This window comes from Petromyzon marinus, chromosome 51 (assembly GCF_048934315.1).
Source record: "Petromyzon marinus isolate PM22_M1 ecotype Great Lakes invasive population chromosome 51, UKy_Petmar_22M1.pri1.0, whole genome shotgun sequence".
NCBI classification, from domain to species: domain Eukaryota; kingdom Metazoa; phylum Chordata; class Hyperoartia; order Petromyzontiformes; family Petromyzontidae; genus Petromyzon; species Petromyzon marinus.
The window spans coordinates 1,032,132-1,044,391 of record NC_133717.1 but is presented as its reverse complement, the minus strand read 5'-3'; the positions used below and the strand labels follow the sequence as shown (position 1 = coordinate 1,044,391).

The 12,260-nt window shown below is 52.1% G+C and overlaps 1 protein-coding gene across 4 annotated transcripts in view; it reads left to right on the top strand.

Annotated features, from left to right (window-relative positions):
* LOC116953344 (Na(+)/H(+) exchanger beta-like) overlaps positions 1–12,260 on the top strand; it is an 81,164-nt gene that overhangs the window by 22,617 nt on the left and 46,287 nt on the right. For all 4 annotated transcript variants that reach the window (XR_012947217.1, XR_012947218.1, XM_032973467.2 and 1 more), the window contains exon 3: positions 11,465–11,607. Coding sequence is in view for 2 of the 4 variants with exons in the window: in XM_032973467.2 (XP_032829358.2) it covers positions 11,465–11,607 (143 nt within the window). In the remaining 2 variants the exon portion in view is untranslated. The remainder of the gene's footprint in view (positions 1–11,464; positions 11,608–12,260) is intronic.

The following is a 12,260-nucleotide window of genomic DNA, read 5'->3' as shown; positions in this document are numbered from 1 at the left end:
AGAGAAAAATGGCGCAGTGCTCATAACGACATTAAATACTCCCGTTGCATTACGCAGCAGCAGCAGTCGCTGATGGCGATGAGATCAGCGTGCATTGTCTCCGCCGCGTGGGCTTTTAGGAAATTGAATCCGAGCGGTGGCCAGGGACATCGCACCAAGCACCGTGGCCGGAGTATTTACGGAGTATTTTCAGAGTATTTGTGGCGTATTTACGGACGGCCGGCAGCGCTGAGAGCTTGCAGCTGATTAATAGAAATCTACGAGTATCGCTTCCTAAGCAATTGGGGGGGGGGGGGGGAAATCTCCGCATCTGTAATAATAAAAATAATAATTTAATAATATTTTTTTACGGAAGTTAAACTTTCACTTGTGATGATGCCAAGCAGAAGCAAATCTGCTCTCCTCATGCATAATAACGATAGGCCACGCACGCAAGAGGTTTTCGTGATTTAGAATTGCGTCTGTAAAAATCTGAAATTGAAGGGTCTTTGCATCACAGAATACGGAAGAAAAATCGTGCACGTGCAAGGGTTTTGCTGTACGGCTTGTGTGCTTGATTATTAATGTAATGTTTGATTAGCAACGCTTGATTAGTAATGTTTGATTAGCAACGCTTGATTAGTAATGTTTGATTAGCAACGCTTGATTAGTAATGTTTGATTAGCAACGCTTGATTAGTAATGTTTGATTAGCAACGCTTGATTAGTAATGTTTGATTAGCAACGCTTGATTAGCAACGCTTGATTAGTAATGTTTGATTAGCAACGCTTGATTAGTAATGTTTGACTAGCAACTCTTGATTAGTAATGTTTGATTAGCAACGCTTTATAAGTAATGTTTGATTAGCAACGCTTGATTAGTAATGTTTAATTAGCAACGCTTGATTAGTAATGTTTGATTAGCAACGCTTGATTAGTAATGTTTGATTAGCAACGCTTGATAAGTAATGTTTGATTAGCAACGCTTGATTAGTAATATTTGATTAGCAACGCTTGATAGTAATGTTTGATTAGCAACGCTTGATTAGTAATGTTTGATTAGCAACGCTTGATTAGTAATGTTTGATTAGCAACGCTTGATTAGTAATGTTTGATTAGCAACGCTTGATTAGTAATGTTTGATTAGCAACGCTTGATTAGTAATATTTGATTAGCAACGCTTGATTAGTAATGTTTGATTAGCAACGCTTGATAGTAATGTTTGATTAGCAACGCTTGATAGTAATGTTTGATTAGCAACGCTTGATTAGTAATGTTTGATTAGCAACGTCCGAAGGATGCGCGCTACGGCCGCGGGCCTTCTTCACAGGACACCGCTGCTGCGCTCCCCCTCCTCCTCTTCAAATCCTCCCTCCCTCCTCCCGCGCGCCTGGCAGGCTTCGGCGCGACTCCTCTTGACATGCGATTTGACGCGCGTGCAACACAAAGGGTAATGCATTCTAGGTAGGGCCCTGCTGAATTCTGTTGATGCCAATCTTGCTAATGGGCGGGGGGGGGGCTGTCATACAGAGCTGGCTTGGAACTATGTCAAGGAAATTCTGCTTTCTGCACGATTGCCTTGACTGTATAATAACACTCAAACTCCCCGCTGTCTCTGGGTAACGTTAAATCCTTGTTCGGCACCCGCTGTTCGGCACCCGCTGTTCGTCAGTTTCAATTTGACGATGATAAATTACGTTTTACTGGACCAAGTACACGAATAAAACTTCGTGACATTTCGCAAATATGAGGTGGGGGGGGGGGCGGTGGGTAAATGACGTTTCATTAAACCTTCACTATTAAGCTTTGCGTACGTGCACGGAATGTGTGCACGATGCGGCCACTGGAAGAGTGACAACGTCTTACGTTTCTCGACAGGATTGTCGAATAGAATGGAGATGCGCAAGGCGCAAAGGAATTGCCAACAACCACTACCAAGCACCACCTCAACGATGGCTCCTCCTCCTCCTCGAAGACACCGGTGGTGGAACCATCAGTCGCATCAGAACATCAACAACAAGCCGATGCACACATCTCCTCTATGCATGGGATATTAAAGACGTGAACCACAGTGGTGCGATTCTGGCCACGCAGAGACCCATAGAGATACATCAAGACCCATCGAGACCCATAGACATACATAGACCCATAGATATACATAGAGATCCATAGACATTCATTTACTACTATAATGAGCCAAGAATGTCTGTGTCCCACGCGTGACGTCACTCCACGTTGGCCAGCCCCCCTCATTAATACTCATGAACAGGTGACGTCCTCCACATGGAACCCCCCTCATTAATAATCATGAGTGGGTGACGTCACTCCACATGTAGCACCCCCCTCATTAATAATCATGAAGAGGTGACGTCTTCCAAATAGACACCCCCCTGCCATTAATATTAATTAGCGGGTGACGTCACTCCACATGGGGGGGGGCGAGGCGCCTCCTCCCCCCTCCTCAGCGTCAACTTACAACCCTCACTACAAAGGCAGAACTCTCACGTCACGCGATCTCCATAACGCTATTGAGACATAGAAGTAAAAAGGACGTCATGATGAACAAGGGATTATACCCTTTAAATTAAATAAGTCTGTCACCGCGGCCTTACAAATTGCACACGAATTGATGCAATGAATATCACGTCACGGCCTGATTTTCGCTTGCAAGTTTAAGATTTACTGAAATACACCCGTCCTTGGACGGGCAAACAAGCTAGTAGAGTCGATACTTTGGTTCTATTCGGTAAAGTCACGTAGGTAAAAAAAAAAAAAATCACGACGTTTCGGCCACAACACAAGTGGCCTTCATCAGGTGAATGGACCGTACTGTCACGAGGACAGCGTTGGAAACGCTGTCCTCGTGACAGGAAACACTGTCCTCCTGTCACGAGGACAGCGTTGGAAACGCTGTCCTCGTGACAGTACGGTCCCTTCACCTGATGAAGGCCACTTGTGTTGTGGCCGAAACGTGTTGGTTTTTTTTACCTACCTACGTGACTTTACCGAATAGAACCAAAGAGTATGGATCCTTGCAGTCACGAAAGCTTCAAATCTAGAATAGAAGCTAGTAGAGATCTATTAAACATAAGCCACAGTAGTGTGATTGTGGTTATGTAACCCACACTGGGCCACACAGTAACCCCGCTGTGGTCTGCGTTCCTTCAGCGGAGGAGGAGGAATGGCGAAACGTCACAAACTCCTCTCTCTCGAAGCCCTCTTGTCTCGGCCAGCAGACCTCCACATTGGCATTCAGCTCCTGAACACATCGCTGCTGCTGCTGCTGTTATCACGTGCAAGAATAGAATATAGCATTGCAACCCTGAGCTGTGACAATGAATCAATTTGAAGGGGGGGGGGGGGGGTGAGGCTACGTGGTGAGCACCCCGAGTGGGTGGACAGGATTTGTTTTGGAGCTGCTGCGTACTGGCTGTGAGATTTGTCTCGCAGTGTTCGGGGTGCAAATATTCACCAGAGTGAAGGCGGCTGACAGATTAATTACTTTTGTGGCCTTGAGTCTCGTTTAGAACGATTATTCTGAGACGGATTCAAACGCCTCCCCTCGACGTTGGGAATGTGTTGGGACAAACCACGCAACGTTGCCCGGTCCTCTCGTCTCGATGTAGTGAGCGTGCGAGTGAGCAACGCGGCATTGAGAAGAGGCTCTTATTTCCTCTTGTGCGGTGTCTGTAATCGTGTATGGTCGTGTGTTTGATATAAAAAAATTCTAACACACACGATTGCACACACACACACACGGGTTAGAGAAAAGATGAAGTGATGTGGTACAAGAGGATGTAGAGCTGAGTGGACTTGCCGATGACTGGTACCAGCGGTGTCAAGATCGGCCTCTGTGGAGGAGGCTCGTGATGGACGCTACTGGGCAGTTGGAGGCAGTCGCCCTCCAACAACAACGGAGGGCTGAGGAGCGACGCTCACAACAACGAGCGGAGCGCCGGGTAGCTAAAGCACAACAGGTTGGCACAGTAGGGGGCACAGGTGGTGCATCAGCCAGTCATCTTAGTCAGTCGACCCGTGGCACCTGGGTCTGCCCCGTGACTTCCTGTCAGCGGGCGTTCAACACTTCACGTGGCCTCAAGGTCCACATGGCCTGGCACAAGCGTCGTAGTGACGTCACCGGCACTTAGTGGCGAATGGCGGTTGTTGTTGTTCGTGTGATGCTGGCTACCCACCCCCTCGTGTGCCATGCCGTCCTTCATAGGTGCTTGCTAACAGCACTTGCCCCAACAATCTAGTGAGGCTATACGGGGGATCTTTATGTTTGTGTGATCGTATGTATGGTGAACGGTGGCGCAGTGCTGAGTGCACGCTGCTACAAACCCGACCACCCGAGTTTTATTCCCGTACACGACCAATAACAGTGATGAATATTTGACCTGACTTGGGCCTCTCCTAGGTCGATTCAGCCTTAATTGATTACCTTGTGCAATCTGCAAACATCAGCACTGGGGAGTCAAAGGCGGCGAGGCGTGGTGCTGGCCACCCACCCCCTTGTGTGCGTTGCCGGCCTTCATAGGTGCTCGCAAACAGCACTAACAGTCTGTTAAGGCTATATGGGGGAATCTTGATTTTTGTAAGTGTGATTGCGTGTTTGTGTATAAAATCGTTTGTGTGTGTGTAATCCTATGATATATCTCGGTGTTGCCACCTTTGAAGTGCAAAAAAAACAAACCGGGACGCAGTGTTAATTTGTGGCATCACAAAGTTCCCCAGAATACCAGGGGGGGACAGAGGCGTCAAGAACGGGAAGATGCAGGTAAAGCATGCGGCAGGCTGGCCATGTCTCAGCAGCTGCGGAGGATCGCAGCAGCTACTCATCAAAGCTTCTGGCCAACGAGATTGAGCTACCAGCGGTTGGTCGTGACCTTCCCCCAGGTTTCATCAGCAGCTCCCAATGGAGCGATTTGGTTTTGACGGTGCGCGCCGCCACCGCCGCCGACTACTGCGGTCGCTGCGTCAGCGTTCTACATCGGGCGACTCGGTTACGGAGGGGTTTTCTCATGGGCTCCCTGCAAGAGCGTCGCGCTCTGCCCGTGTTTTCTCTCCGGGCACTCGGATATATCCGCCGTTATCTGGGCGTATTCGTTCACCAAGCTCACCTTTTCCCGGACACTCCGGGTTGCCTCACCCTGTGGCCAAGCGTCAATGATGGACCGGGGAACGAACCCCCAAGCGAGCCTGGGCTCTGTCGCCCCATGGTGACGCCCATTCTCTACCCGGTGCTGATTATCATCACGATGGACCGCGAGCAGATTCCCTGGGGGGAGGGTTCGAAACGGTGGCCCCATCGATGGCTTAGCGACCGCTGCTCTGACCACTCGGATAATCCTATTGCACGGTGAACGACCCCCGATGGAAATTGGCCAAGCGTAACTATAGCTGGGCTCTCCCCTTGAGGCTCCGTGGGCCTTTTTATGAGTAGGTGAACGTCGCTATTGTCAGCGGGCAGTTGAGTACTCGAACCGCCCATGTACCCCGGCGTTTTCCTGGTTAAGAGCACACTATCGCTCTGGCACAGTGACACCCAGTCCCCCCGCAAGGCTGATGGTGTCTGGGCGAGTGAAGGATTATTCGTGACCGTGGTGACCGAGCGTCCCGGCGGGGGCCGCGTGTTGCTCGCTGCGACCTTGCCGCACGTTGTGGTGTGGCCGGGCCGTAGGAGTCGCGTCCGGTCTTTGTTCACGGCGCCTCCGATTGCATCTCACGGCACCGCGCTCGCAACACAACACAAGACAAACAACAACAGCAACAACAACGAGACCAATGGGACAAAAACGAACGGCCACTAAAACAAACAGGGACTCCAATGAGTGGTGGCCATGTCTGGCCGCGTGATTTATTTTGTTTTTTTGTGTGTAAAAACACAGCTGCTGAGCACAGACCCCAAAGGCCCAAAGACGCCAAGAGCAGTCGGCCACACACAGCACCGTCAGAATGGCAATGGACGAGAATTAACACGTCTGTTGAGTCTAGCGAGGTTATTATCGGAGCTTGGAGGAAGAGTCGATGTCAGGTGCTGCTGGCTGGCAGCGTGCTCTCTCTGGTCGCGGATTGGCTGCTACATTTGTGCAGCTACACCCACGGCGTGGAGTTAACATTTTAGGACTACGCCTGTGATACTTACAAGTGTCGGCATTATTTTAAGTTAAGCTGTTTAAAATGAATTTAGTTTAACCGCGTGAGAACTTGAGACCAGGATGGAGTCTCTCTGGGTTACCAGAATAACAAAAGCAAAGACATGAACACTAAGTACGGCAATTTCAGTAAAATGTAAAGTCGGAGCAAAATTGAATGGCATGGCAAAAGACGTTGAAAACAAGTGCAGGAATATAGAAAGCATTTGAATTTAATAAATGCCCAGTGGCAAAAGTTTTCTCGGACAAATTACTTTTAACAACCGTTCGTAAGGAAATAAATTTTGCGTAAGATCAAACTGGATTCAGGGTGGTCGTTGTTGCGGTTTGTAGACAAGGATTCAGACGCGAATATTCCCAAGTCTATAAAGTCAACAAATGCCCGTTTTGTATGTATGTGTTTTTTTTACTTCTTTCACACCGTAAATAGTAAACCGTGATAATTATATAATTGGAAGTGCGGGGGAAGTATAACATACTAAATACAAAAAAACTGTTCCAAATAATCCAGGTTTTGAATCGAGGTTCAACATCATGGGGTCTCCGTTGTCCGTTTTAATCCGCGAGGTGCAATTCGGTGAATGCGATAGCTCTGCCCGGAGTTGCCGGGTGCCGCCAGTAAGTGTGGTGCCACCGGACTTGACCGCCAGAGATCATCGAAGCCGCCACCTCCAACCCCTGGCCCCACATGCTGGCATCGTCACAAGCTCGCGTGCCCACGTTCAGAACAAAGAAAGCTAGGCACACCGCGGGCCACCGTGTGCAGTGGTCTGAAGGCAGAGTCCGACCAGGCTAACGGAGCAACGTGAAAGGGCTCCGCTGGAGAACGTGCGCACAGGTGACTATTCTGGGAGCAATAGCGGCCGCGTTGGGAGCAGCCCACCACGCAAGTGCGAGCAAAGCCGGGATCGTCCCGCTCTGCTGGATGACTCGGTGGGCCCGGGCTGTTGCCTGTCTGCATATCTGCATCACCAACTCTGTGGTTGAAGATCGCTCCCTTTCTGTTGCGCCTTTCGAGGTCTGGAGTTCCGGGCCTCGTGACCTCCGGTATTACGATTCCTTGTCGGCTGGCTGCGTTCTGGCCCTGGAAGCTTCTGAGAGAGTCCTCGCTCCTCGTTTAACAGCCGTTTTGCGATTTTTCAGCCGTTTTGCGATTTTTCTCCGATTTTATGCTGTTGATTTTACCATCGTCGTATTTTTTGTTTTAAGCTAAGGTTTTGTGAAGCCGTAGCGAGCGTGGGTCGCGTTGAGCCCGCGGACGCGCGCCGCATGTTTATCGGTTGTTGGTCGTTGAGTCGGACGAGAGATTTACGATGCCGGCAAAGCGTAAATCCACCGCGCGGTCCAGCACCCCCCAGGGGGCGGCGCGACCCTGACCTGACCTCTGTAAGGGCCAGGTATTCGCCTCGCAGGCCACAAGGGGGGACGCTGGAGCGTCACCAACGCGCGTGCTCAGCCCGCCCGTGCGTTGGTGACGGCACGGGGGGTTTGCCACCTCGTAGCGATGGGGCCGTGCTTGCGTGGGCTCTGTAGACCGCTGTGGTGCTGAAGGCTCCAGCCAGTATTCGAACGGTAAAGAGTTTAGTTGCTCAGTCAGTAAAACGAGTTGTTAGTGTGCTGCACGCAATGTGAAGCCGCCTGCCAGGGTTCGATTCCTAGGCCATGTCTGACATGAATGGTGAGTGAGCTGTGAAATGGTCCTGCACCTACCCCATCACGACTCGCATTGGTGATGAATGGCCAATCCACCCCCCATAACTAACGCAGCATTGGGGGGGGTGGGGGGGAGAGGGGTAGTTTCATCGACCAATGGATTCACCCAGGGGCTGTAGTTCATCGTAGTGAGAGGAATTGAGTGGTGATTCATCCTGGAATCCCCGACTCTCCGTGAGTAACGGGAGGCAGGTGTAGGGGTCACATGGTGTGTAACCCGTAGATGCGTATTGTGCGCGTGTGCAGTCTAGGCAGCGGTAGTGTAGCGGTTAGCGCACTGCGCTACGAACCTGGCGATCCGAGTTAAATTCCCGCTCACGGCCAACGCCAGTGACAATTATCTGAACCGGTCATGGGCCTCCCCTAGGTCGAATCAGCCTTAAATTAGTACCTGGTGCGATGTGCAAACATCACCACTCGGGTGCCAAATGCGGCCATGCATTGTGCTGGCCACCCACCCCCTCGTGTGCCGTGGCGGCCTTCATAGGTGCTCACTCACAACACTTCCTCTAACAGCGCTCTCGGATGTGTTTCTGCGGCCGTCTGGAATGATCTTCCTGACCAATATTTGGAAGCCGCTGGAGCTATGCACTTAGAAAAGTATATTTTTTCCAACTGCTTTTCGTGTGTTTAGCCTGTCGTCCTTACCCCCGTTGGCTATGTTCGGTGCGAAAGAAGTTTAACATACATGTAGACATGCAAAGGCTATATGGGGGACATTGGTCTTTGTGTGATTGTGGGATTGTCTGCCGCTCGTTCTGCCCTGGCCACTCGGACAAAGCGCCAGCGCGTGAATCACTATGGTCGCTTGGGCACGATCGACCACCGCTCGCAGCAATTCCACCCCCGAACTGCACCCCACATTCTCCACCCATTCCCATTCAAATCCACAAATCGCGTCGTCTTTAAGGTCTCCAACCCACCAACCAGCCACCACCCAGATCTTGTGCCCGGTAGTGTAGTGGTTAGCGCGATGCACTACAAACACGCCGACCCGAGTTCGATTGCCGCTCACGGGCAACACCGATTATCTGAACCGGTCCTAGTCCTCCCCTAGGTAGATTTGGCCTCAAATTAGTCCCTGGTGCGGTGTGTAAACATCGGCACTAGGAAGCGGCTGGGCGTGGTGCTGACCACCCACCCCCTCGTGTGCCATGGCGGCCTTCATAGGTGCTCACTAGCAGCACTTGCCCCAACAGTCCGTTAAGGCTACATGGGGGATCTTTTTCTTTGTGGGCTTGCGTCCAGCTATAAACAATATCGCCAATCGACAGCCTGTATCCTATCCTTTTTTTAGCCTCTCGTCCACTTTTTGTTATTTATAAACTTGATCTCCGTCCTCCTCTGCTCCTGTGCCGTCCGTCAATTAAAAGCCAACTGGCGCGATGGGCGGCGTGGTGGGGGAGACGTGCGGTATCGAGGCTGTCTATCCCACGCGCACGTCAGGTTGGCATATGAATATATCCCTTAGAATGTGTGCAGCATGCCGAGCGATGTTGCATTTAATAGATAGCTGCATATCGGGGTTAATGGGGTGCGTGGACCGTTATCTGGTAGTGAATTCAAGGTCTCCTTAATCGGACTGGGTGAATAAATCAGCAGAATGAGGCTGCTGCCGCTGCTCTTGATATCGCCGGTGCCGCCTCGCATCCAACCGTGGCCACTGTAACATAAACAACAAGCGCCATCATCGTGCGCAGGCACAGTGACGCATAGCAAGGGACGTCCTACCCTCTCTATTAATTACTCATCGTTGACTAGATTTGGTTTTGGCGCTTTGCCCTAACGGCGCAAAGGCGATCGTCGTGAAGGATGGCGCCGCCGTGATTCACAGATGCAGGCTGCCGTAGTTCCGCGCTAGGGGGACAATGTTGCTCGTGTGTCATGGCAGCTAAGAGGTTTCTTTTTTTCGAATTTTGAGCGAATTTGAAACTGTGACACCTACAGCACACGATGGCCTCCTCATTACCAATCGCGTCACGGGGATCTTTACGGTTAATCCGCATCGCCGTGGTAACGCCCAGGGCGGCCTGTCAGATTCGAGCCGCGATCCTCTCCCATCGAACAGCGAACGCGCCACGGGCTGGGTTGCGTCACCGCCCCCGGAGGGGGGCTGCCTGCGCCGTTGGTCTCGCTGCGCAATCGATTGAGGGGGCAGAGTTGATGAGGCGGCCGGGTGAAGCGCCGGTTCACGGGAAACTCGGGAGGGGACAAGGCCACTCCACGTGGGAGCTCCGCCAGGCTCCCGCGGGACAAGGTTTGACGGCCAGAGACAGCGACGGCGGTGGCTCCCATGGAATTAAAATGCAATTTGGAAGGACGTGGCGCCCGCGGGACAGGGTGGCGTTTCGGGCGCCACTCACCCCCGGCGTTGAGCGTGGTTCATCGCGTAACAACAAAAAAATACGTGGATTGTAGAAGTTCCGGATAATAGGGCAACAGACGAGAGGGAGGATTCCCTCAAGTTGCCGTGGATTTCACTTCGGTTTAGGATTGCGCTGGGATCGCCGGCGAGGGTGGCGCGTGCCGCGCGCTATCGTGGGGGGAGCCCGGACAGCTGATGACTTGTAGCCACCACTGTTATCACCTTGACCGTGCGGGGTTGACCCCAGCTACGAATTAGCATTCCCATTGCCCGGGGAAACGTTCTCCGTGATTTAAAGATCAATTCGTCATTTTACTCCTTACGCGGCAAGTAGCACTAATAGCCACTGCGAGAGATGTTTTAGCGAGCACACGCTCTGACGGCGCTGCGGGTAGCCGTACCGTGCTGTATCGGCGTGCGCACGTGCACCACGGTTTGATCGCAACGTCGATGCTCAAGTCCGTCATGAGACATCTCGAGCCTCCCGCGAGGGGGGGGGGGCCTTATCAGTCCGAGTCCGATCGTTGCGTTGGCAGCTGTGTCAATAATAATGAAAATGTCTGTGTCGACGTGACAATCTGGCCGGGTGGTGGAGAGTTCTAATTACGAGAGATTATGTGTGGAACTACCACCACGTAGCTTAACCCAAAAATAAATATGGATCGTACAGTAGTCGGGTGTGATACAGTATGGTCATGGAGGCAGCGGTGGATTTTGATTCGCCATTGTAAATTGGTGTTTATTTGGTGTTTAAATTGGTGTTTAAATTAGTGTTCCCAGTTCTATTCTCAGCCACGGTCCTGGGTCTCTGCCCCTTTACCAATCTGCGCTGACCAGAGTGGTGAAGTATGGTCAGACAACTCCCATGACAAACTCAATATGGTTAAGCCTTTTTCCTGCAGTGAATTGACGTTGGGCAGTATATTGACTCGTATTACAGTATTGTTACGTGTAGTATGAATGTATGTATGTGCTTATCAATAAATGCATGCCAGTGAGACAATTCCACGTCTAATACGACTACTAAAGGAGATGAATACGAGGATTACGGGCACCGCTAGGCGTCACCAAGCACCGCAGCATTGACACAAAGTTCTCGGGCCCTTGAGCGAGGCACCGCCGGGGCCGTGCAGACGCGCGCCGGACCGCTCGGTGCCAGCAACCCGTCCCGGCGCCCCTCGGCGCAAGGGCACGCGACGACTTTACGATAACTCGGCCAGCGCTAACCTCCCGACGTGGCGCCGGCGTTGCAGGCTTCCACCTGTCGTCACGCCTCTCCTCGCTGGTGCCCGAGAGCTGCCTGCTGATCGTGGTGGGGCTGCTGGCCGGGGGCATCCTCACCCTGACGGGCGCCACCTCGAGCAGCGAGCACCAGGGCTCCTTCATGTCCTCCGAGGTACGGGCGCCACACTCATCCTCTCTCTCTCACACAGCAGCAGCTGCAGCAGCAGCAGGCTGCGTGGAGGCCTCTGCAGATGAAGCAGCGGGTCACGGAGCCCGTCCGTCGCGTGCCGTGTCGCAATCGCCCCACCTGCAGCGAAGGCCTCATTAGGCGCGCGTCTCCTCTTCCCCGCCGTGACGCGCCCGCCCGCCTATTAACCGGGAGAGACGGCTTTGAACAAACAATCCCTGCCACTCGTTGACGCTAATGATGGGATGCGCAGCGTGCGCTCGGCTCGTTCCCGGCGCTGCGGCGTCACAGAGTTTGACGGCCGCTGTCAAAACTAAAACACTACGTCTCTCACTGAGCAGGCTGTAACCGAGACAGGTGTAGTGCAACCGAGCGGGGTGTAGTGCAACTGAGTTAGGTCAGGTGTAACCGAGCGGGGTTGTGCAGTGTCACCAAGCAGGATGTAATCGAGCGGGGTGTGTAGTGAAACTGAGCGGGTTGTTGTTTTCCCCGCACTTTCTATTTAAAGGTGGCGTTGTGTCGCCACTTTGGAAGGGTTTAGCCAGAGATCAATCGATTTAATTTTTGGTCCGCGTTTTGGGCAACTGAGAAAATGGGGAGACGTCTTCTGGGGTTGCTTGGCACAAAGGGCAGCAGCA